Raw genomic sequence first — 23,355 nt, forward strand, 5'->3', positions numbered from 1 at the left:
GTGCCTCTCTCACTCTTTTCAAAGAAAACTCAAAATTCGTTTCTCGTTAGGAAGGCTGGTCTCCAAGAACACGCCCAGGTTCAGTGATTTGCTAGGAGGACTCACGGGATTCAGCCTATAGTCATAGAGCTAAGATTTATCACGGTGAAAGGATACAAAGCAAAATCAGCAAAGGGAAAAGGCACATGGGACAAAGTCCAGAGGAAACCAGGCACCAGCTTCCAAGTGTCCTCCCCCAGTGAATTCACATAGGACGTGCTTAATTCGTCCAGCACTGAACTGTGACGACACGTGTGAAATGTTGTCTATCGGGGAAGCTCATTAGAGACTCAGTGCCGAGTATTTTTATTGAGGACCGGTCATGTAGGCACCCTCTGCCTAGCATACAACCAAAATCTCAGACTTCCAGAAACAAAACAAAACAAAACAAAACAGATGTTCAGCCTAAATCCCATTGTTTGCACAGTTCAGGCACAATGAGCAACTCAGGGTGGTGAGAGCCCACCCCGAATCCACCTTTCCAGACATCAGCCGAGGCCCATCCTTGGAAGCAGACCTTTCTAGGGGTAGCAGGTGCAGGCCTGCTCTGTTAACGCTTTTCTGCACAGCTTCCCTGCATAATCCCACCTCAGTGCCTAACTATAGTTATGCTCTAGAGAGAACCACCCTAGATAAGGGGCCAGATTACCTGGGTTCTAGCCCGACACGGCCGCCTACTGCTGGGTGACACTTTGGATCCCTCAAACTCTATTCTCCTCATTTGGAAAAGGAGAGTTGTAATTCTCGTGTGTAGAGTTCAAGGGTGACTGCGATGATCAAGTGAGATGGCGGAGTGGGTGTCCATCCCCCTAGATTGATCACCCACTGTGTCTAGGGCCATGCGTGAGCACGGGGAGTACGGAGGGAAGCCTGGTGAAGTGGCTTTGATAGGAGACAAGCCCGAGGTTGAATCCCAACCAGGCAGTTGCCAGCTACGTCACCTTGAACACGCTCTTCAATCTCCCTGAGCTTCAGGACCCGACCTGTAAACTATGAACATGAGTAATGAAACTAGTACCCATCCCTCATTGGGCTGCTGTGCAGAGTGAGTGCAACAGCCCATAGAAAGCATCTGGCCACGGTATCTAGCACACTGTAGGCACCCAGAGTGGCAGCTATCATTTACTCAGGTATTTGAGCGGTTGCTCTGTGCCAGCACCTTGAAAAAGCCACAGTCCCGGCCCAGCTTTCTGTTTGCTCATGTAGACTAATACTGAACAGATAATTACATTAAAAATGAATGTAATCATACGTGCTATGAAGGAGAAGTACAGAGTGATAATAGGGCGTGTACTGAGGAAGAAGGGGCTGATTAGCTGAATAATGATGCTTAAGCTGGGCTTGGATGAGTTTAGTTCCTTGAGAAGTGGGGGGAGGGAGGAGAGGATGTTTCCAGCAGAGACAACAGCTTGAGCAAAGGGAGACCAGCCTTAGGGCGAAGGCTGGAAGGAAGGAAGGTTCTCCTCTCCTGTGAGGAATGGAAAAAGGCCAGAGAGGCTGGAGAGTAAGGGGTGGGGAGGGAGATAACCTGGAGAAGTGGGTGGGACCTCGGTAGCTCAGTTAAGGGTTTGGAACTGTGAGAGTAACGGGAGGCTGTGGAAAATCTGTGTGAGTGGGAACACCTTGGCTTTTTCAGAGGCTAATCAGGCTGCTGTGTGAGGGGTGCTTTGGGGGAGTGAGTGGGTGAGGGGAGGCCAGCCACAGGAGGGGACGTGAGGGGAGACCAGCCACAGGAGGGGAGGGGAGGGGAGACCAGCCACAGGAGGGGAGGGGAGGGGAGACCAACCACAGGAGGGGAGGGGAGGGGAGACCAGCCACAGGAGGGGAGGGGAGGGGAGACCAGCCACAGGAGGGGAGGGGAGGAGAGACCAGCCACAGGAGGGGAGGGGAGGGGAGACCAGCCACAGGAGGGAAGGGGAGACAAGTAATAGGAGGCTGGTGCAGAGGCCCAGGGGAGAGGGATGTGGCTTGAATCGGGGGCTGGTTGTGAGGGAGGAGAGAGGGCACTACCAGCAATGATACCAGTTGTCTGGTGACAACAGCAAGATAAAAAGCGGCCCTTCACCGAGAGGGAGCACTGGCGAGAGGAAATGTTGGTTTCATTTTGGGTGTGGTGGCTTTGGAGTGCCTGTGAGACATTGAAAAGGAAACACTAGGAAGGCAGTAACATGTGGGTCTAGATGCAGTGGAGAGAGACATTGGGGGTCGTTAGTTCGTATGTGGTCTTTGATGCCAGGACAGTGTGGTTTCAGGGAAGCTAAAGGGGAAAAAATATTTTAAAGTGTGTGTTTGGGTTCGGGATGGGGGTCGGGGTCCCTAACATCGGATGTTTCTGGGAAGCCACTTAAGATGAAGATGGAAAATTGACCATTGGCTTAAGTGACCCAGGAGTCCCTGGGTCCTGGGTGAGAGCAGTTTGGGGGGCTTGGTGGGGTGTAAGCCAGGCCGGAGTGGGCTGAGCATTGGATTGAAGAGAGGCCGGTGGAGATAGTCACTCCGCTGTGAGAAGGGGAGGATGAGTCAGGAGGTTTGGCTGTGAGAGGAAGCAGAGCTCGAACCTTAGAGAAATATGAGAGTGAGAATTTGGGGGGTTGCTTGCATCTCAGGAGAGATTTGTGATTGTGTGAGCGCTGATGGAAGGAGCCAGCTGAAAGGGGGAGGCTGACGGAAAAGCAGCCTCTTCCCATCAGAAAACCCCTGAGGAGGCAGGAGGCTGGGACAGGTGGAGAGCTTGGCCTGGTGCAGAGGCCACCTCTGCGGGGGCCCTGGGGGGGGGGCGGAGGAAGGGCAGAGCAGGGTCCCCCTGCACAGGGGGCCGGATGTGCAGTCCTGGTGCAGGAAGTGGAGGTATCTCTGCTCTGAAAACTTCTATTTTCTGTGCAATAGGAAATGAGGTTTCCTGGGGAGACGGGGAGTGTGGTCAAGGTCTGTGCAGAAGAGAACCGTGTGAAACAGATGTTGAAAACAAGAGAGTGAGCTGAAAGGGAAACTGGCCCAGAACTCTGTTACCTGATGAAGTCTCTGGGAAAGGAATCCAGCAAATGTGATTTTAGATCTCTAGCACCTTGTGAGGCACCTCGCTGAGGGCCCCGTACCTGTTTTTGTTGTTGTTGTTGTTTGTTTGTGTTTTTTTTGCGGTACGCGGGCCTCTCATTGTTGTGGCCGCTCCCGTTGCGGAGCACAGGTTCCGGACGCGCAGGCCCAGCGGCCATGGCTCACGGGCCCAGCCGCTCCGCGGCATGTGGGATCTTCCCGGACTGGGGCACGAACCCATGTCCCCTGCATCGGCAGGCGGACTCTCAACCACTGCGCCACCAGGGAAGACCCCCGTACCTGTTTTTTGAATAAAAAGTCCTTCTCAAGAATGAGGGGCTCAAGATCTCTATTTTCTTTCTTATCAGACAAATATTTTGCACTGCTCTGTCCCTTTGGTCTTTCCCCACATCTCGCCATGTTGATATTGTCTAGGATTTTAGTTCTATGATAATTATAGATTCAGTTCTATGATATTCTTTTTTATTGTCCTTAGTCCTTTAGACAATTGTTTCATGATTTTCATTTTCCATATCTCTTATCACATCTTCTTAGATTGAATTATTTGAACACTTCTTCCATGATTGTTTTCTAAGTAGAAGTTTTTGTGGCAAAAGAAGAAAGAAGTCCTTCTCAGCATTTTCTCTCTTTCGCAGGTACCTGGCTGCCCACTGGGACACCTCACCCAGGGGCTAGTTCACATTGGTGGGAGTAAGGAGCACTGTTCAGGCTCCACTCTTCCAGCCCCGGATAGCTAGACCCTCCCCCTCCTTACACTGACTACACTCCCCCCCCCACCAAGTCAGCCATCATTAGCCAGCTTTGCCTTCTCTAGCTGTGACCGGTAGAATTTCAGGACTCAGAATGGGTTGAGATGAAGTGTTAGGCCCTGAGGAGCATGCTCCGTGGGAGACAGCCTGTCCTGCTTTCTGCAGAAACTGTAAGGCTGCTGTTCAGTCTTCCCATGAGTACTTACTGAGTGCCTATCATATGCCCAGTTCTAAGTACTGCTACCTCAGGAAGCAGAGGAAACATTCTTGCCCTCATGGAGCTTATATTCTGGCAGGAAGACAGTAAAGAAGCAAGCGTATACCAAGCTACATGGTAATAAGCGCTTTGGAGAAAAATGCAGCAGGTGATGACGGGGCTGCCGGGGATGTTGCTACTCCACGTGGGTCGGTGAAGCCCTCACTTGTGAGGTAACACCTGAGCAGGTACCAGAAGTGAGGAATAAGCTATTCAGGTGTCAGGCAGAAGAGCATTCCAGGCAGGGCGGCAGCACGCAGAAGGCTCTCCTACTAGTCAAGAAGAAGCGAGGCTGGTGTCACTGGAGTGTGTGAACAGAGGAAAGCGCTGGGAAATGGGGACAGAGAATGGAGGCCAGATCACAGGACTCTGAGGACACTGGCTTTTACGCTGAGTGAGATGGGGCCCTTGGAGCAGAGGAGTGACATATCTGACTTCTGTTTTTAAAAGGATCACTCTGACTGCTGGGTTGTGAATAGACTGTAAAGGGACAGGGGCAGAGGAAGAGACCAGCTAGGAGACGAGGGCTTTATCCAGTGGGGAGGTGACGGTGGCTTAGACTGGGATGGTTATGCTGACAGTAGAGAGAAGTAGGTAGATATGCTTGGAGGAAGAGCCAATAGGATTTGGTGTTGTGGGATGGAGAGTGAGAGGTGCCAAGGATGATTCCAGAATTCTTGGTCCAAGCAACAGGGTGACTGGCGGTACTGGTTTACTGAGGTGGGGGAAGGCGGTATAGGAGGAGCAGGCTGGGTGGGGCTGGATGTCTTACGTTTGAGATGCTCAGTGAACAAACATGGAGCTATGGACTAGGCAGTCGGGATGACTCGAGTTCAGGATGGGGGTCCAGGCTGCAAATAGGAACCAGGGCTTTGTCAGCCTTAGATGGCATCCAAGACAGGAGCTGAGATGGGCTCACCAAGAGCACAAGTGTAGATGGAAGAGAGCAGAGGTCCAGCACCAGCCTAGGCGCCCGAGAGGTGGGGCAGTGAGGAGTGGCCAGCAAGGAGAAAGTGACCCGGAAGCCGGCACGGTGGTCTAGCTCGGCACGTCTCACACTGTAACGGGCTGCAAAATCGAACCTGAGAACTTATTAAAAAAGCAGACTTCTAGCTACCGCTGAGAGATCCTGATTCTGAAACATATTAATTAGGCCACGCTAAACTGTTGTAACAAATAGTACCCCAAAGCAGAGGTCTGTTTCTCTGGGGTATGGTGTCCAAGCCAGCATTTTTATCATGTTCCAGGGCACATTCTTAGCAGAGCATCCAGGGACCCAACCACTCCAGAAACTGGTGCTGTGCTTTGTGCCTAGACATGCTCCCCACTGGACTGAAAACATCTTGGGAACAGGAACTTGGGGTCCTGTCCCACTTGCACCCCTTCCCACAATAGAATGAGGTTCAGACCTCTGCATGCAGCAGGCACTGAATAAATGCTGGCCAGGAGTGAAGAATGGACAAGCATGAGTATTAAGCACTTATTTTTGTGCCAGACACTGTGTGCTGGTAATTTATGTAGATTAATACGTTTAATATTAACTGAGCCTTAGAGGCAGGTGCTATTGTCCTATTTTCCAGATGAATAGAGGTGACACAGGTAAGTGAATGGCAGAAAAGATTGAACCCCAGTGGTGTGGTTCTAGAGCTGGTCTCTAACCAGCAGGCTATACTGCCTCTCATCAAGACCTCCCTTTTGGTACCAGTTGGGTTGTGGTACCTTTTCTTCTGGACATGACATGGAGTAAAGAGTACTGGATTTGTAGTCAAAAAGCCTAGATTCAAGTTCCTGCTCCATCACATGTTAGCTGTGTAATTTGGGGCATAGGTGCTTCACAACTTGGGGCCTCAAGTACTTCATCAGAAATATGACCATGATATTCCTATGGGGTTAGTGTGAGGACTGGGTGTGACGTTGTATGTGAAAGTACAAATTGCAAAGCACTAGTACATATTATTATTAACTTGAAAAAACCAAACTGTAGAACCCCTACAATTACCCAGAAGAGCTGCCAGAGGGGTTTAGATTGTAGGCAACCCAACAGGCCTTGCTTAAGCAGACAGGTTCTCTGTACAAATCCTTTATTTATGGATTTGGTTTTTCTTGAGATTTGGTTTGATAAGTTTCACTGTTTTTAAAAACAACTGTGAAACTTCTGGCTAGTTGATCCCTTAAGTCCTTCCACAGCTGACTGGCTCAGTTGTTGGGGGAAGCCACTCCTCAGATTCTGTCTGCTTCTTTTGGGTCCCCTTCCTGGACTCCCCACCTGCTTTCCCTCTTCGGTCGTCCTGATCAAGCCCATCAGTCCCAATAGCCCAACATCAACCGTTGAGCTGAGGGGACTCTAGGCTGCCTGCCCATGAGTGGGCTGGCCGTCTGGGGTGTGCCTGGGGTAACGGACCTCGGGAAGCTTCTCCCCCCAGGGCTGGGGTGAGAGGGCCGCCTTCGGTCCCGTGTGCTTCCTCCCCAGGCCTGGGCCAGAGCTGGCCTCCCCGCTAGTCAGGAGGGGATTGCCCATCTGCCTTTCCCAGGACATCGACTCATGCCCCAGCCACAGAGTCTTCCAGAGCTCTGGGGGCCGTTGGCAGTCGACAGTACTTCACACATCTGTGGTCAGCTTTGGAGGTACGAACCTAACGCAGTGGGAGGTGTGTGTGAGCCTTGTGGGAAGATGAGGCACAGCTCCAATGATGTTGGCCTTTGGTAGCTAAAAGTCACCAAAAGGTCAAGCCAAGGTTTCTGGATCCTCCTTAGCCCGTCTGTTCTGTAGCCTGCCTAGGGTGGTCTCCGGTCTCTCCCCTTTCCTTAGAGCACCCTTAGGCCATGGAGGGTGGGGCCTGGCTCAGTCCCTGCTTAAAAATGCTTCTGAGTGCCAAGCTAAATCTGAACTGTTGTCCGTTGGCTGTGTATTCCAGCTCCCATGTCACTCCACTTGCAGGGTCTCTGGAATCTCCATCACTTTCTGAGAGCCTTTTTGTGGGAGCAAAAGGCCCATCAGGAAGGGAGACGGGAGGGAGAACGGAGTCTGAGATGGTAGCTCCGTGCCTCGATGAAGCAGGGATGCTCACTCACACTGGGAAATGCAGTCTGGCTGAGGGTGAGGGAGCCTTTCAAATGAGGCGGGTGGGAGCTGTGGCAAGAGAGCTGACCCAGCCTCAGGGGAGCCCTGTGGGGGGAGCCGCCTGGAGGTGTGGTCTGGGCCTCAGGAGAACCAAAAGTTACGTGCCCCCCCCCCCCCGGGGAGTTTTGAGAACGACGTGTCAAATGCCACGTAAATGGCCAGAGGGCAACAGTTTAGGAGAGACTAATTGTCAAATCTGATTATGTGGTTACAGTTTAGATCATCAAATGAATATAACTGTGCTTTTCCAAACTACCTTCATGGGGCCTCACCTCCTACCCCAGCACCCAGATGATTTGGGCCTCCAGCTTGTTCAAGGGCAGAGTACAGGTGAACTTGGGAGATGTTTCATTCAGAAACTGGGGATGATAATAATAATGTGTACATCATAGGGTTGCTGTCAGGATGAAAATGAGACAATGCATATAAACTCGCTGGCTCTGAGCCTGGACGTCGCCTCAGTAAGGGTAATCGCGACCATGTCCAGTTCCAGCCCTTAGGTTCCATTCACATCTTTTCATATCGCCCCCTTGCCGTCCGTCTGCTTCATTCCGATTTGTCCTAGGTTGTCTTCATGGCCCTCCTTCCAATAGCCCTTTTCCACTGAGGCCTTACATTGATCCCGAATTTCCCTTCTTCTGTACCAAATGTTGGAGTGCTCTGTGCCGGGCCTCGGCTGGCTCTGAAGGTCTGAAGACTAATGAGGACGGCCCCACCCTCGAGCAGCTTGCTGAGCCGAACCCGGACAGCAGTGGGGACTGTGATGGGCGTGGAGCTGAGGCAGAAGGTCAAAGCTTTGACTTGAGTCAGAGCTTCTTATAGAGGAAGCTCTTGCATGGGAAGGTCAGCAGTCTTTATCATTTCCCTCTTGCTCTAACTTCTGAGAGCAAATCTCGGAGGTCTTCTGCAGCATCACCTGGAGCCAGGCGGACTCTGGTTGGTTCTAAGCAGGAGAGAGTTCCCTTCAAGGCTTCCCTGAGTGAGACTGATGTTAAAGCAGCAGCGGCCACAGAGTCAGGAGGGCCTCAGGAATGCCCTTCAGCCCCTGACCCCCTCCTTCTCTCCACCAGCAGTGCTTTGCTGCACTCCCAGAGGAAAGGAGGAGCCAGAGGTCTCCTGACAACTTGGAGAGACATCACACTTCTCTTCAAAGGAATTAAAACCATACCCACATCATTCTCCATCCCGTGTCCAAGAAAACCCTCTTCTGCAAAAGTGTAAGGAAAAGAAAAGACACCCTCCTTCTGCCTCTGCGACACCAAAGCCAGCCATCGTGTGGATGGGACAGTTGGGTTTGGGGGGCTGTTGTCACATGTCATCTGGCTGTGGTGGGATCACCTGCTCCCTGCATGGTCTCCCTGTCACGTTAGACCTGATGGGAAATGACCTCTTTACACCTGAGTTTCTCCAAGGCCCTTCCTCTTTGTCTAACCTGCATGGTTAAAGGTTGATGAAAATAAAACCAGTCTGTCCTGGAGGTCACACAGTGGTTGTGTTGTTGTGTTAGGCTGTGGGAACAGCGGAGAGGAAGAGAAGCATGAGTGGGGGCAGAGGCCAGCAGTTGTCTTGAGGGGTTTCACCTTCAGGAGCTTTCTGGGCCGTTGCAGACAGAGGCTTTGGTAACAACTTTGGGCCCATCTCCGTTCTCTGTGCCAGTGGAGGCAACGTGCTAGATAAAGGGCTTTTCTTTTTCTTCTTCCTCTTTTGCTGCCTCCTCCTCCTCTTCTTCTTTCTTTTCTTTTTTTTTTTTTTTGTTGTTGTTGTTTTGTTTTTCATTTTTCTGGTAGTAACCATTCTTCCTGGAAGAGCAGCATCTCAGAATTCAAGGACTAGGTGTGACTTTGATAAAGGGAACTTCCTGTCCTTCAACAGGTGGGCATCTGGCCATACCAGCCAAGGCTGTTCTCTATTAGATCGCTGCCCAGGGCACAGGTTCGGGCATCTCCCTGAGTCACAGCATCTTGGGAGTTCACATTTTAACTTTTCCTCATCACTAACCACCATCTCCCCTCCTTTAATTTAAGCCCAGGACCTGTCACTGGGTCTCGGGTGGGTTTGGGGAATAACATATTTGCACCTGCCCCCTGTTGCCAAACGTGAACCTCGGGGAGTCGGCTTCTTAAGGTCCTGGCGAGGCCTGAGCAGAACTGAGAAATGGGTTGTTTGCCTCCTGGCAGCCCAGCCTATAACTGGCAGCTTCACGGGCTGGTGTGTTGTTACCCATCTGTTGCCCTTGGCTCAAGGGCCATCCTGGGGCACCTGGCCAGCCTTTGTGCCCCCATCTTATCACCCGGGCCCTGTAAGTCTCACCTCCCAAAGGAAGCAATCTCTCTTGACTGTCAGTACCCTTTCTTACAAAGGGGCCTCTGGAAGGGCTACAGGCCTCTCCCACAGTCCTCAGACTCCCCCATCCAGGCACCGAGGTACATTTAACAACACCCCCTGGACCCTAAGAACTGCTGTCAAATCCAGTCATTAGCAGTAGGGATCTCAGACCTAGTAGTGGGTGCAAGGTCACACAGGCTGAATGGGAGTTACTTTGGGGGAAGCAGCACTGATTAAATCCCAAATAGGGAGAAACACGGGGCTGTGCTGTAGCAGTGAGTGTGATGGGGAAGGACCAGACAGCAGACCCCAGTACTAGCTTCCAGGAGTTCATGCGCCGCTGGCTCTCTGGGATGTCTTATCTCGCCAGACCTTACGTTCCTGACATAGATCTAAGCCTGTTATGTCAAATGTCATCACTAAAATGACAACCAAATTACTTGCAAAGTAAAAAATAAATAAATAAATAAAAATTAGCACCTTGGGCAGTGTTAAAACAATTATTGAGACCACAAAGAAAATGTGGCCATTCCTCAGAATCATATAATTTATTCTGGAAGAGATGTTAGATGTCGGCTGGTCTGAGTCACCCCCATTACTCTAAGATTGTCCCTAAGGCACCCCAACCTGGATATGTCTCCTCCCGGCATCCTTCACTTTCTTCTCTCCTTCATCCTCTCCCCTTGGTGCCATGATTTACTCAGCCCTCCAAACTGGAACCTGGGGTCATCCTCCATGTCCTCTCACTCGGCCCTTCCATCAAACCCATTTCTGAATCTATGCATTTTCTCTCAAGAATGCCTCACGAACATAGCTTCTTTTTGCCCCTGCCTTAGATCAGGCTGTCGTCATCCTCTTTGGTCTGTTTTAGTAGCTTCTTCCCCTCAACTCCCCGCCTGGGCCTGTCCTTTATGTCTGTCGTCCCTAAAGAGATGAAAACCATGGAGTGAAAACTGGACTTCCTGACCAGCATACACTCAGGGCTCTTCACAACGTGCTCTTCCCCGCCTTCCACACACACATCTCACGGAGACCTTTCTAGGTGTTCCCAGCTGGGAATTTAGTGGCACAGGGAATGGCAAAACGGGGAAGCCAAACAGGACACTCCGAGTGAGGCAACTCCAAGATGACTCGTAGCGGGAAGCTGCCCACCCCCTCTAGAGCGGAAGGGACCAAGAGAGGAGATGGTGTTTCCAGAGCTTGGGAGCCGGGGACCTGCCTGGTGGAGCTAGTTCACAGAGAGAGGGGCCATTGGTGGGGATTAAAGCCGTGGAGGAGCCCAGTCACTGTTGAGATGCTGCCTGACACTGAGGGATGCAGGAGAAATGGTCTACTACTCCCTTCCTCTTACCCTGCAGTCTCCTGCCCATGTCTCTCATTGGCTGAATGGAGCCAGAAGCCAGGGGACTATGGAAACACAGTTTTTGGGGGGCCAGCCCCCTTGACGATGCAGACCAGGGCAGAGGCAGGGCAGAGGATGGATCTGAGAGCAAACAGGCAGATGACTGGCGTGTTCCCCTAATTTCACTTCAGCTACAGTTAATCATTAACTGTTCCTGAACTTTGTGATACCCTCTGGGAAATTGTTTTATCTCCTTCATTTAGAAAATGCTTCCTCCTTCTTCAAGACCAGCGGAGATGTTTTCTTCTCTCTGGAATCAGCACAGACACCTCAGAAAGCATTAGCTACCCCTCATCTGGGCTCCAGCAGCTTGTTTAAATCTCTCTTGGGGGGACTAGCCCCGAGGGTATTGCCATATATCATTCCTGGGTCTGATTTCCTCTGCTCCACTTGGAGACCCTCAAGGACAGATGTGTTGTCACAGGTCTCCGCATTCTCAGGATGCAACCCAGGACAAGTACATGCTGAGTGTGTGCAGGGATGTACAAACAAGGGATCTGTGGGAGTGTCTTCCCACGGGTCACAGCTAGTGAGTGGCAGAGCAGGAGCTGAGCCCAGGTCTCTGGCCCTGTACCCTGTTCACTCTGGGATTTGATCTTGAACTTTCAAGAATCAGAACTTGAAAACCCTGAAGACAGTTCCTGAGCTTATGTGCTATGAAGTAAAATATAATACATAAAAGCATTCCTGAGTTTTCCAAACCTTCATTAATCTATACAAGATGCTGGGGGACTGTGGAAGTAGTGTGGACAGACAGACAAGGACCTTCCTTTTTTGTGTGTTAAACCTGAGAGTGAATTCTGCTAGACATGTGTCCTTTTTATTGTAACGAAAAGCCAAACTCATGCTGCTTCAGAATGTTAGACTATGTATTATGTGTTCCCCAAAAATGAGTCAGAAGAAATATCTAAGTAAAGAGGAACAGTGGGGTCGGATTGAGGGCCTAGATATACCAGATATTAAAGTACATGACAAAGCTTCTCAAAAAAAGGAAGAAAGGAGGGAAGGAAGGAAGGAAGGAGGAAAGGAAGGAAGGAGGGAGGGAGGGAATATTTTAAATCGTGACATCCTAGCCTTTCTTTGGAATTTCTAGAAAATTCTCAGGGAAAAGATGCATCAATTTATGAAGCTTAAAAATGGCATTTAAAAGAAACTCAATAAGAGTTCTTAGGTAGCAGATGGGATATGATGTTCTCTTGTCTTTCTTGGTTTGAGTTAATAACTCTTCAGCAGGAGGACCATTATAATTCCATCAATGGCAGGAATAGACACTGTTTACTGCAGTAAGGAGATATACACGCGCTAATAGTAATTTTGATGATTTTTTTTCTTATTTATAAGAACCGAAATCTTTTGCTGTTCCTGTTACATAAGCTATTATACCCAGAGGGGAAGGATTTTAATAAAATGGAGCTCTTATTTCCACTAAATAGCAACCTGGGAATGACAGAGTACCAGCTGGAAATGTTGAATTGCTTAGAGAAATATATTTGTTAGACAAAGAAACGTCAACCTTTATAGTTCTATTATTGGGGCTCTCTAATGTCAGCCAGCGCAGTGCATTGATTCCATTTTTGGAGCTGAGTCACAAGCCTGAAGGAGCTTCAGAGGATGGAGACAGACCCTGCCCTGGGAGACTTCACTGCTCGGTTTCTGTATAAGAACGTCCCCCTGACACATCTCAAGTCCATATTGTAGAGCAAAACACAAGTGCTTATCTTTTTGTATCTAATGAGATAAAAACTCGATTGCATAGAAAACAAGTATTGGACAAGACAACACTGGAGAGTGAACAAGGTCAGCGGATGACTTAGGCCTGCTGACCAGGGCCGGGTAAGACACACAGTGGTAGGGAGAGTGTGGCCGGGGTGTCCTGTCCTCCACTGGCCATCTAGCAGGAGCAAGGAGACTATCTGTGAGGGTCACATGCTGGGCCTGCCAGTACAAAGACTGACAAGGAGCAGGCCACCGGGCAGCCTGATAGACCAATGGTCCCCAAAGCGGGCTTCAGGGGCCCCGGGGTGCTGGAGCAGGTCTTACTGGGACATGGGTTTCCTACAGCTAATCGGCTCTTGCATCATTCAGGTATGTTCAGGCACAGAATTGACAACTTTGACTTGGAATTTTTCCCCAAGGAGAGCAGACTGTTAAGCATTTACCACCACACCACTGCCTGGGGCTCCCTGAGACCCTTTCAGGGGATCTGCATGGGCAAAACTATCTGCATGATAATACTAAGATGTCGCTTTCCATCTTTACTCTCCTTTAATGAGTATACAGTGGTGTTTTCCAGAAGCTACATGACATGTGTTAATGCAACAGACTGAATGCAGAGTAGATAAGAGAATCCAGCTATCTTCTCTTAAGCCCAAACTGATATGTGCAAAAATGTAAAAAAAAAAAAAAAAAAAAAAAAGCCACTCTTCTCACTAATCTTTTTTCTTTTGGAAAATGATTATTTTTCATAAAAATATTATTTATGTTAACATATAATTGGCTCATTATTATCTTAAAGTGAATTAATAAAGAAATATTTTCTTTAATTCCTCGATTTTACTCTCAAGTATGGTAAATGTTAATAAATATAACCGACATAAGCAAAAACTCTTTGGGAGTCCTCAAATTATTTTTTAACATTTTTATTGGAGTATAATTGCTTTACAATGTTGTGTTAGTTTCTGTTGTATAACAAAGTGAATCAGCCATATGCATATGTATATCCCCATATCCCCTCCCTCTTGCGTCTCCCTCCCACCCTCCTTATCCCACCCCTCTAATTGGTCGCAAAGCACCGAGCTGATCTCCCTGTGCTATGCAGCTGCTTCCCACTAGCTATCTATTTTACACTTGGTAGTGTATATATGTCAATGTTACTCTCTCACTACGTCCCAGCTTACCCTTCCCCATCCCCGTGTCTTCAAGTCCATTGTCTATGTCTGCCTCTTTTTTCCTGTCCTGCCCCTAGGTTCTCCAGAACCGTTTTTTGTTGTTATTTGTTTGTTTGTTTTTAGACTCCATATATATGTGTTAGCATATGGTATTTGTTTTTCTCTTTCTGACTTACTACATTCTGTATGACAGACTCTAGGTCCATCCACCTCACTACAAATAACTCAATTTCGTTTCTTTTTATGGCTGAGTAATATTCCATTGTATATATGTGCCACATCTTCTTTATCCATTCATCTGTCGATGGATACTTAGGTTGCTTCCACGTCCTGGCTATTGTAAATAGTGCTGCAATGAACATTGGGGTGCATGTCTCTTTTCGAATTATGGTTTTCTCCGGGTATATGCCCAGTAGTGGGATTGCTGGGTCATATGGTCATTCTGATTTTAGATTTTTAAGGAACCTCCATACTATTCTCCATAGTGGCTGTATCAATTTACATTCCACCCTTTTTTCCACACCCTCTCCAGCATTTATTGTTTGTAGATTTTTTGATGATGGCCATTCTGACCGGTGTGAGGTGATACCTCATTGTAGTTTTGATTTGCGTTTCTCTAATGATTCGTGATGTTGAGCATCCTTTCATGTGTTTGTTGGAAATCTGTACATCTTCTTTGGAGAAATGTCTATTTAGATCTCTGCCCATTTTTGGATTGGGTTGTTTTGATATTGAGCTGCTTGTACATTTTGGAAATTAATCCTTTGTCAGTTGCTTAGTTTGCAAATATTTTCTCCCATTCTGAGGGTTGTATTTTCGTCTTGTTTATGATTTCCTTTGCTGTGCAAAAGCTTTTAAGTTTCATTAGCTCCCATTTGTTTATTTTTGTTTTTATTTACATTTCTCTAGGAGGTGGGTCAAAAAGGATCTTGCTGTGATTTATGTCATAGAGTGTTCTGCCTATGTTTTCCTCTAAGAGTTTTATAGTGTCTGGCCTTACATTTAGGTCTTTAATCCATTTTGAGTTTATTTTTGTGTATGGTGTTAGGGAGTGTTCTAATTTCATTGTTTTACATATAGCTGTCCAGTTTTCCCAGCACCACTTATTGAAGAGGCTGTCTTTTCTCCATTGTATATTCTTGCCTCCTTTATCAAAAATAAGGTGACCATACGTGCATGGGTTTATCTCTGGGCTCTCTATCCTGTTCCATTGATTTATATTTCTGTTTTTGTGCCAATACCATACTGTCTTGATTACTGTAGCTTTGTAGTGTAGTCTGAAGTCAGGGAGCCTGATTCCTCCAGCTCCGTTGTTCTTTCTCAAGATTGCTTTGGCTATTTGGAGTCTTTTGTGTTTCCATACATATTTTGAAATTTTTTGTTCTAGTTCTGTGAAAAATGCCATTGGTAGTTTGAGAGAGATTGCACTGAATCTGTAGATTGCTTTGGGTAGTATAGTCATTTTCACAATGTTGATTCTTCCAATCCAAGAACATGGTATATCTCTCCCTCTGTCTGTATCATCTTTAATTTCTTTCATCAGTGTCTTATAGTTTTCTGCATACAGGCATTTTGTCTCCTTAGGTAGGTTTATTACTAGCTATTTTATTCTTTTTGTTGCAGTGGTAAACGGAATTGTTTCTTTAATTTCTCTTTCTGATTTTTCATCATTAGTGTATAGGAATGCAACAGATTTCTGTGCATTAATTTTGTATCCTGCTACCTTACCAAACTCATTGATTAGCTCTAGTAGTTTTCTGGTAGCATCTTTAGGATACTCTATGTAGTGTATCATGTCATCTGCAAACAGTGACAGCTTTATTTCTTCTTTTCTGATTTGGATTCATTTTATTTATTTTTCTTCTCTGATTGCTGTGGCTAAAACTTCCAAAACTATGTTGAATAATAGTGGTGAGTGGGCAACCTTGTCTTGTTCCTGATCGTAGAGCAAATGGTTTCAGTTTTCCACCATTGAGAATGATGCTGGCTGTGGGTTTGTCATATATGGCCTTTATTATGTTGACGTAGGTTCCCTCTGTGCCTACTTTCTCCAGAGTTTTTATCATAAGTGGGTGTTGAATTTTGTCGAAAGCTTTTTCTGCATCTATTAAGATTATCATATGGTTTTTATCCTTCAGTTTGTTAATATGGTGTATCACATTGATTGAGTTGTGTATATTGAAGAATCCTTGCATTCCTGGGATAAAACCCACTTGAATATGGTGTATGATCCTTTTGATGTGCTGTTGGATTCTGTTTGCTAGTATTTTGTTGAGGATTTTTGCAGCTATGTTCATCAGTGATACTGGCCTGTAGCTTTCTTTTTTTGTGACATCTTTGTCTGGTTTTCGTATCCGGGTGATGGTGGCCTTGTAAAATGATTTTGTGAGTGTTCCTTCCTCTGCTATATTTTGGAAGAGTTTGAGAAGGATAGGTGTTAGCTCTTCTCTACATGTTTGATAGAATTCGCCCGTGAAGCCATCTGGTCCTGGACTTTTGTTTGTTGGAAGATTTTTAATCACAGTTTCAATTTCAGTGCTTTTGATTGGTCTGTTTATATTTTCTGTTTCTTCCTGGTTCAGCCTTGGAAGGTTGTGCTTTTCTAAGAATTTGTCCATTTCTTCCAGGTTGTCCATTTTATTGGCATATAGTTGCTTGTAGTAATCTCTCTTGATCCTTTGTATTTCTCCAGTGTCAGTTGTTACTTCTTTTTCATTTCTACTTCTGTTGGTTTGAGTCTTCTCCCTTTTTCTCTTGATGAGTCTGGCTAATGGTTTATCAATTTTGTTTATCTTCTCAAAGAACCAGCTTTTAGTTTTATTGTTCCTTGCTATTGTTTCCTTCATTTCTTTTTCATTTATTTCTGATCTGATCTTTATGATTTCTTTCCTTCTGGTAACATTGGGGTTTTTTGTTCTTCTTTCTTTAATTGCTTTATGTGTAAGGTTAGGTTGTTTACTTGAGATTTTTCTTGTTTCTTGAGGTAGGATCATATTGCTATAAACTTCCCTCTTAGAACTGCTTTTGCTGCCTTCCATAGGTTTTGCACTGTTGTGTTTTCATTGTCATTTGTCTCTAGGTATTTTTTGATTTCCTCTTTGATTTCTTCAGCAATGTCTTGGTTATTTAGTAGTGTATTGTTTAGCCTCCATGTGTTTGTATTTTTTACAGTTTTTTTTCCTATAATTGATGCCTAGTCTCATAGCATTCTGGTCGGAAATGATACTTGATACGATTTCAATTTTTAAAAATTTACCAAGGTTTGATTTGTGACCCAAGATATGGTCTATCCTGGAGAATGTTCCATGAGCACTTGAGAAGAAGGTGTATTCTGTTGTTTTTGGATGGAATAGCCTATAAATATCAATTAAGTTCACCTTGTTTAATGTGTCATTTAAACCTTGTGTTTCCTTATTTATTTTCATTTTGGATGATCTGTCCATTGGTGAAAGTGGGGTGTTAAAGTCCCCTGCTATGATTGTGTTACTGTCCATTTCCCTTTTATGGCTGTTAGCATTTGCCTTATGTATTGAGGTGCTCCTATGTTGGGTGAATAAATATTTACAATTGTTATATCTTCTACTTGGATTGATCCCTTGATCATTATGTATTGTCCTTCTTTATCTCTTTTAATAGTCTTTATTTTAGTCTATTTTGTCTGATATCAGAAATGCTACTCCAGCTTTCTTTTGATTTTCTTTTGCATGGAATATCTTTTTCCATCCCCTCACTTTCAGTCTGTATGTGTCCCTAGGTCTGAAGTGCGTTTCTTGTAGACAGCATATATATGGGTCTTGTTTTTGTATCCATTCAGCCAGTCTATGTCTTTTGGTTGGAGTGTTTAATCCATTTACATTTAAGGTAATTATCAATATGTATGTTCCTACTACCATTTTATTAATTGTTTTGGGTTTGTTTTTATAGGTCTTTTCCTTCTCTTGTGTTTCCTGCCTAGAGAACTTCCTTTAGCATTTGTTGTAAAGCTGGTTTGGTGGTGCTGAATTCTCTTAACTTTTGCTTGTCTGTAAAGATTTTAATTTCTCCATCGAATCTGAATGAGGTCCTTGCTAGGTAGCGTAATCTTGGTTGTAGGTTTTTCCCTTTCATCACTTCAAATGTGTCCTGCCACCTACTTCTGGCTTTCAGAGTCTGAACGATTAGCTGTTAACCTTATGGGGATTCCCTTGTATGTTATTTGTTGCTTTTCCCTTGCTGCTTTTAATATTTTTCTTTGTATTTAATTTTTGAAAGTTTGGTTAATATGTCTCAGCATGTTTCTCTTTGGGTTTATCCTTTTTGGTACCCTCTGTGCTTCCTGGACTTGATTATTTCCTTTTTCATCTTAGGGAAGTTTTCGACTATAATCTCTTCAAATATTTCTCAAACCCTTTCTTTCTCTCTTCTTCTTCTGGGACCCCTATAATTCGAACGTTGGTGTATTTAATGTTGTTCCAGAGGTCTCTGAGACTGTAGTCAATTCTTTTCATTCTTTTTTCTTTATTCTGCTCCCTGGCAGTATTTCCACCATTTTATCTTCCAGCTCACTTATCTGTTTTTCTGTTTCAGTTATTCTGCTACTGATTCCTTCTAGAGTATTTTAAATTTTGGATCATCTTTACTATCATTACCCTGAATTCGTTTTCAGGTAAGTTGCCTATTTCATCTTCATTTATTTGGTCTTGTAGGTTTTTACCTTTCTCCTTCGTCTGTAACATAGTTTTTGTCATTTCTTTTTTTTTTTTTTTTTGATGGGTGGTGCTGTATTCCTGTCTTACTAGTTGTTTGACCTGAGGCCTCCAGAACTGGAGTTTGCAGGCAGTTGGATAGATCCAGGTCTTGGTGCTGAGATGAGGACCTCCGGGAGGCCTCACTCTGACTAATATTCCCTGGGGTCTGAGGTTCTCTGTTAGTCCGGCGGTTTGGACTCGGAGCTCCCACCACAGGAGCTCAGGCCTGACCTCCAGCCTGGGAACCAAGATCCCACAGCCTTTGTGGTGTGGTAAAAAAAAAAAAAGAAAGAAAGAAACAAAGAAACAAAAGGAGCAGTAAAATATCAAAGAATAAAGAACAAAGTAAAATAAGAAATATAGGGCTTCCCTGGTGGCACAGTGGTTGAGAGTCCGCCTGCTGATGCAGGGGACACGGGTTCGTGCCTCGGTCCGGGAGGATCTCACATGCCGCGGAGCGGCTGGGCCCGTGAGCCATGGCCGCTGAGCCTGCGCGTCTGGAGCCTGTGCTCCGCAACGGGAGAGGCCACAACAGTGAGAGCCCCTTGTACCGCAAAAAAATATAATAAAAATAAGAAAGATAAAAAATATATTAGGAAAAATAAAAGTATAATTGAAACAGCTGGTTGCTGGGGGTTCCTCCTGTGCACTTAGGTGTCTGTGGTCCCTCACCAGTGCCTAGTAGGTGCCCTAGTTGTCCTCACATTTTTTAAGAGATTTTATTTTGTAGAGTGATTTTTGGTTCACAGCAAAATTGACTGGAAGGTAGAGAAAGACAGAGACACAGATGAGCACATTAAATTCTTGTGCTAGGAAAGAGGATAGAATGTAGTGGAGGGGAACCCAAACTGAGTTTTGTACATCCTACTCCCTTGTTCTGGGGGCTCAACAGACCTGCTGCTTTAGAGTATATCTCTGAGGGTCCAAATTTAGATGCTCTGTGACATAGACACGAGTGTGATCTTGAGAGAGAATCCTACAGGACGTGAATTGTTCTCCTCCCTTGGGACTAGAGGACACAGGACAGATTAGGGCAGTTTGGAATAGGTTCTCCCCCTCCTCTGAGAGAAAGGTGAGTCTTGGTTATTAGGTTGTTTGTGTACATCAAGTGCTGTGCCTCTTCATCATCATAATTAAAACTTTTTTGATAAATCTCAAGAGTAAACAACGTTAAAGGGGGAACAATCACATCCTGTTCTGCTCACCTACCACCCTTGAAATTCTGCAGGAAACATGCAGGGAGGAAAACGTGGGGCTTTGGTCTCAAACCCCAGGACAAAGAAGACAATCCCCTGGTCTGCTGGGCTTCTCCAGAGAGCAAGCTTTATTTGCTGAAAGAGGCCAGTTGCTTCCTCTGCTCCATTCATCCAGGCCACAGCCCGGACTCAGCAGCTGACCTGGGCAGAGCTTAGGGTTGAATGGGGCTGCCCATCTCTTGCCTACGTGGTCAGGCCACACAGCTGCTCCCAGGCCCAGCTGAACTTGTCAGCTCCAGGAGAATCATGAGGGATCCCAAGAACAAGCAATCCTGAAGGCCAAGCCTTCCTGTACCACAGCCACATGGAGGGATGTCACCCCCAAGGACCACCCATCCTTTCACTGTTTGCAGACACTGAAACCACGACTCCTGGCACTGTGCCAAAAGTAGCAGCATGCCTGCAGGGCAGACAGACTGTTATTAACCTGGGGACCCCTGGTGGGGGTCCCAAGGGTCCTTAAGGGTACACATGTAAGATGTGTGTGCTATTTTATAGGGAGAAGGTCTAGAGTTTTCATCAAATTTTCAAAGCCAGGGGAAGTCCTTGCTCAGAAAAGGTTAAGAATCACTATGTTATGACTCATTTATTTTGTAACTGGAAGGTTGCACCTCTTAATTTCCCTCACCTATTAGAAAAAAAAAAAAGAATCACTATGTTAGAGGCCAGTACTACTTAGAGCTGCCCTGCTGAGGGTCTCACAAAAAGTCCATTGAATAACTTTAACTCAACAAATAGCTGAGTTGTTCTCCACGCCTGGCTTAGTGCCAAGGGCTGGAAACGCAGCAGTGACCAAGACCAGATGCTATCTGTATGTCACTGAGGAGCATAGATATAAATAAAATAATCACACAAGTGCGTGTCCAATCTCAAATCAAGCGTTGCTCTGAAGGAATGGAACCTGGTTCTATGACAGATATAACAGTGGATGAATGGGTTTTTGGTTTTGTATATTTTTAAAATATTTGGATGGGTAATATATCCATATTCAAAAATTCAAAAGGATTATAAGCAAAAAATCCACCCCCCACACACACACTTACCTTTATCCCCTAGCCACTCCCTGGAAGCCTTGCATGTTTTACAGACTGATGAGTAGACCTCCTGCTGTCAGACCAGGGGGAGAAGAAAAAGCTTACCTGAGAATATGAAGCTTGCAATGAAATTTGAAGCATGAATATGAGTTAACTAAATGAGGAGGCCTGGAAGGGGATAGTGGAAGCACGGAGGCAACAGCTCGTGCAAAGGCCCTGTGGCAGAAGACAGCATGATATATTGGAAGAACTAAAAGAAGGCCTGTGTAGTTGGAGTGCAGGAAGCAAGGGGAGGAGAGGTCCAGGATGCTACTGGGTGGGGAGGATGCATTCTTGTAGCCTGCTTAGCACCACGGGCTTTAACCTAAGAGCGCAGGGAAGCCACTGAATGATGAGGGGAGATAATCTTCCATCATACTTGTATTTTGAAAATATCACCCTGGCTGTATGGAGAATGGATTGGAGGGGAAAGCAGTTAATGGGCTTTTATTTAGCTCAGGTGAGAAATGGTGTGGCTTAGTGGTGGTGGTGTATTTATATATTTTGCAAGGAATGTACTGGTATACAAAGTTCTTGCTTCTAAAAAATGTTAACAAAACATTTGTTTCAATTTTCTCAAATGAGTGGAAGAAAAATCCATAACCAGAGTTTACTCAGAATGTAGTTAACACCTGGCTATATTTTGCCCAAGCATGTAGCCACACTGAAGGATAATTTAGCATCCTTTTGATGGACAGTGGGCTGAAGTCTCACTGAATCGCGCTAGAAGTTATCTGGTCCAGCCTCCCGCTGAGCGCCCCAAAGCCACCTCCCCTCTGCAGGAGCCCTCCAGTGGCAGGAGATTGTTACTATGGTTACAAAGTCATAACAGAATGACCCTGTGGGTGATGTTCATTAATCAGGGAACAGATGATTCAAACACCTGATGGCTGTAGTTGCTGTGGTGTTCGCACACTGAATTTTCCTTCTCTTCTCCTGATCCCCCAGAATGGCTTGTTCTGAGGAGCAAGGAGGTGTCCCCTGTGGCTTCATCCGCCAGAATTCTGGTAACTCCACGTCTTTGGACTTTGAGCCAGATGCAGAGTACCAGTTTGTGGAGCAGCTGGAAGAGCGCTACAGATGTGCCTTCTGCCGCTCAGTGCTTCACAACCCCCACCAGACGGGCTGTGGGCACCGCTTCTGCCAGCACTGCATCCTGTCCCTGAGGTGAGCGCTCAGGGCCTGCGCTCCGGCCAGAAGCGGACAGGGCTGTTCCTGGGATCTACGTGTCATCTGTGGCCGCTCAACTGTAATCGTGGTTTCGGGAATTGCTGTGGTTGGCCACAGAACCACGAATATGAGGACGGGCCCTCCCAGCACCCTTCTCTGAGAGCCTGAGGAATAATCTTCATTTTTTTCCGTCTTATTGATAGTCACCTTTTCTGAAAATTCAGACCACACCTGTTTTGCACACGAAGGCAGACCTCAGTGCACAGTCCATGTGAGGAAGGACCTGTATCTCACGGGGGTCTTTCCTGTAGGCGCCCTGACCTTTCCTTGCTTGAGGCAGAGGTGGTGTCGCATCTGGAAGGTTCCTTGCCGCCGTGGATACTCTGTCGACTCCCCGGCAGCTGTAAAACGTGGGTTGTGCCATTTTGAGGTGGAGACCAGGAGAGACATGGAAGCAGGCCTTGGGGGTTTATACAGGGATGCCACGGGAGTTGTACCCTCCCAAGCTTGCAAAGGGGGTTATTACAGCACCTTCTCATTCATTCCTGGGTTCGTTCATTCAGCACCTGTGTGTTCCAGACACCCTGCTAAACCAAGCTCTAGTGCACAGAGGTGAAGAGCTGGAGGTCCAGTGTGACAGAGGACCCTCTATGTTCTAGTGAAGGTGCAAGTTGGGGTGCAGTGTGATAGCACAAGACTGCCGAGGGAACGTTGGCAGAGGACATTTGACCCTGTCTGCAGGACTCCCTCTTTGACTCACATCCTGGAGGATGAATGGGAGTTTCTCAGGCAGACTGAGGAGGTGCTGAAGTTGGGGTACTGGGGGGCCCCTTCTGGGGGGAGGGAACAGCATGAATAAAGACAGGGCCTGGCCTGCTCAGGGGGAACTGCAAGGGGGTGGCTGAAGCGCTGCAGCTGCTCTTGGATGGGCTGTTGAGGTCAACCCTTAATTCTGGCTTCATTTTGATTTTTCTTTCCAGAGAATTAAACGCAGTCCCACTCTGCCCTGTAGATAAGGAGGTGATCAAATCTCAGGAGGTAAGACAATCGTGCTTCGGGTTAGCAGTTCTCTGGGTGACGGAGCAGCCAGTGTCCTGGGTTGAATTGGACAGAGAAGTTGGAGCAGAAGAGCAGGAGGGGGACCTTCCTTGGAATCCATATTCCTCTACTGTGGGGTAAGGTGGGACCCCACTCCCACCCCTCTTTGAGAGAGGCTAGTTTGAGTCCTTACTGACCCCCCCAGGATTCTTCTCCCACTTCTTCTTTACCCTTTTCCTGTACTAGCTCCAGTTACC

The 23,355-nt window shown here is 46.6% G+C and overlaps 1 protein-coding gene across 10 annotated transcripts in view; it reads left to right on the forward strand.

The window, feature by feature from the left end:
• TRAF5 (TNF receptor associated factor 5) overlaps positions 1–23,355 on the forward strand; it is a 49,808-nt gene that overhangs the window by 6,366 nt on the left and 20,087 nt on the right. For 5 of the 10 annotated variants that reach the window (XM_049701475.1, XM_049701477.1, XM_049701448.1 and 2 more), the window contains exons 2-5: positions 8,290–8,436; positions 18,401–18,479; positions 21,839–22,057; positions 23,041–23,098. In XM_049701475.1, the coding sequence (XP_049557432.1) occupies positions 21,840–22,057; positions 23,041–23,098 (276 nt within the window). In that variant the 5' untranslated portion in view covers positions 8,290–8,436; positions 18,401–18,479; position 21,839. Of the gene's footprint in view, positions 1–8,289; positions 8,437–18,400; positions 18,480–21,838; positions 22,058–22,521; positions 22,863–23,040; positions 23,099–23,355 lie in introns of those variants that run through there. The other 5 variants (XM_049701455.1, XM_049701449.1, XM_033438074.2 and 2 more) reach the window with 3 other exon arrangements.

This window comes from Orcinus orca, chromosome 1 (genome assembly GCF_937001465.1).
Source record: "Orcinus orca chromosome 1, mOrcOrc1.1, whole genome shotgun sequence".
NCBI lineage: Eukaryota > Metazoa > Chordata > Mammalia > Artiodactyla > Delphinidae > Orcinus > Orcinus orca.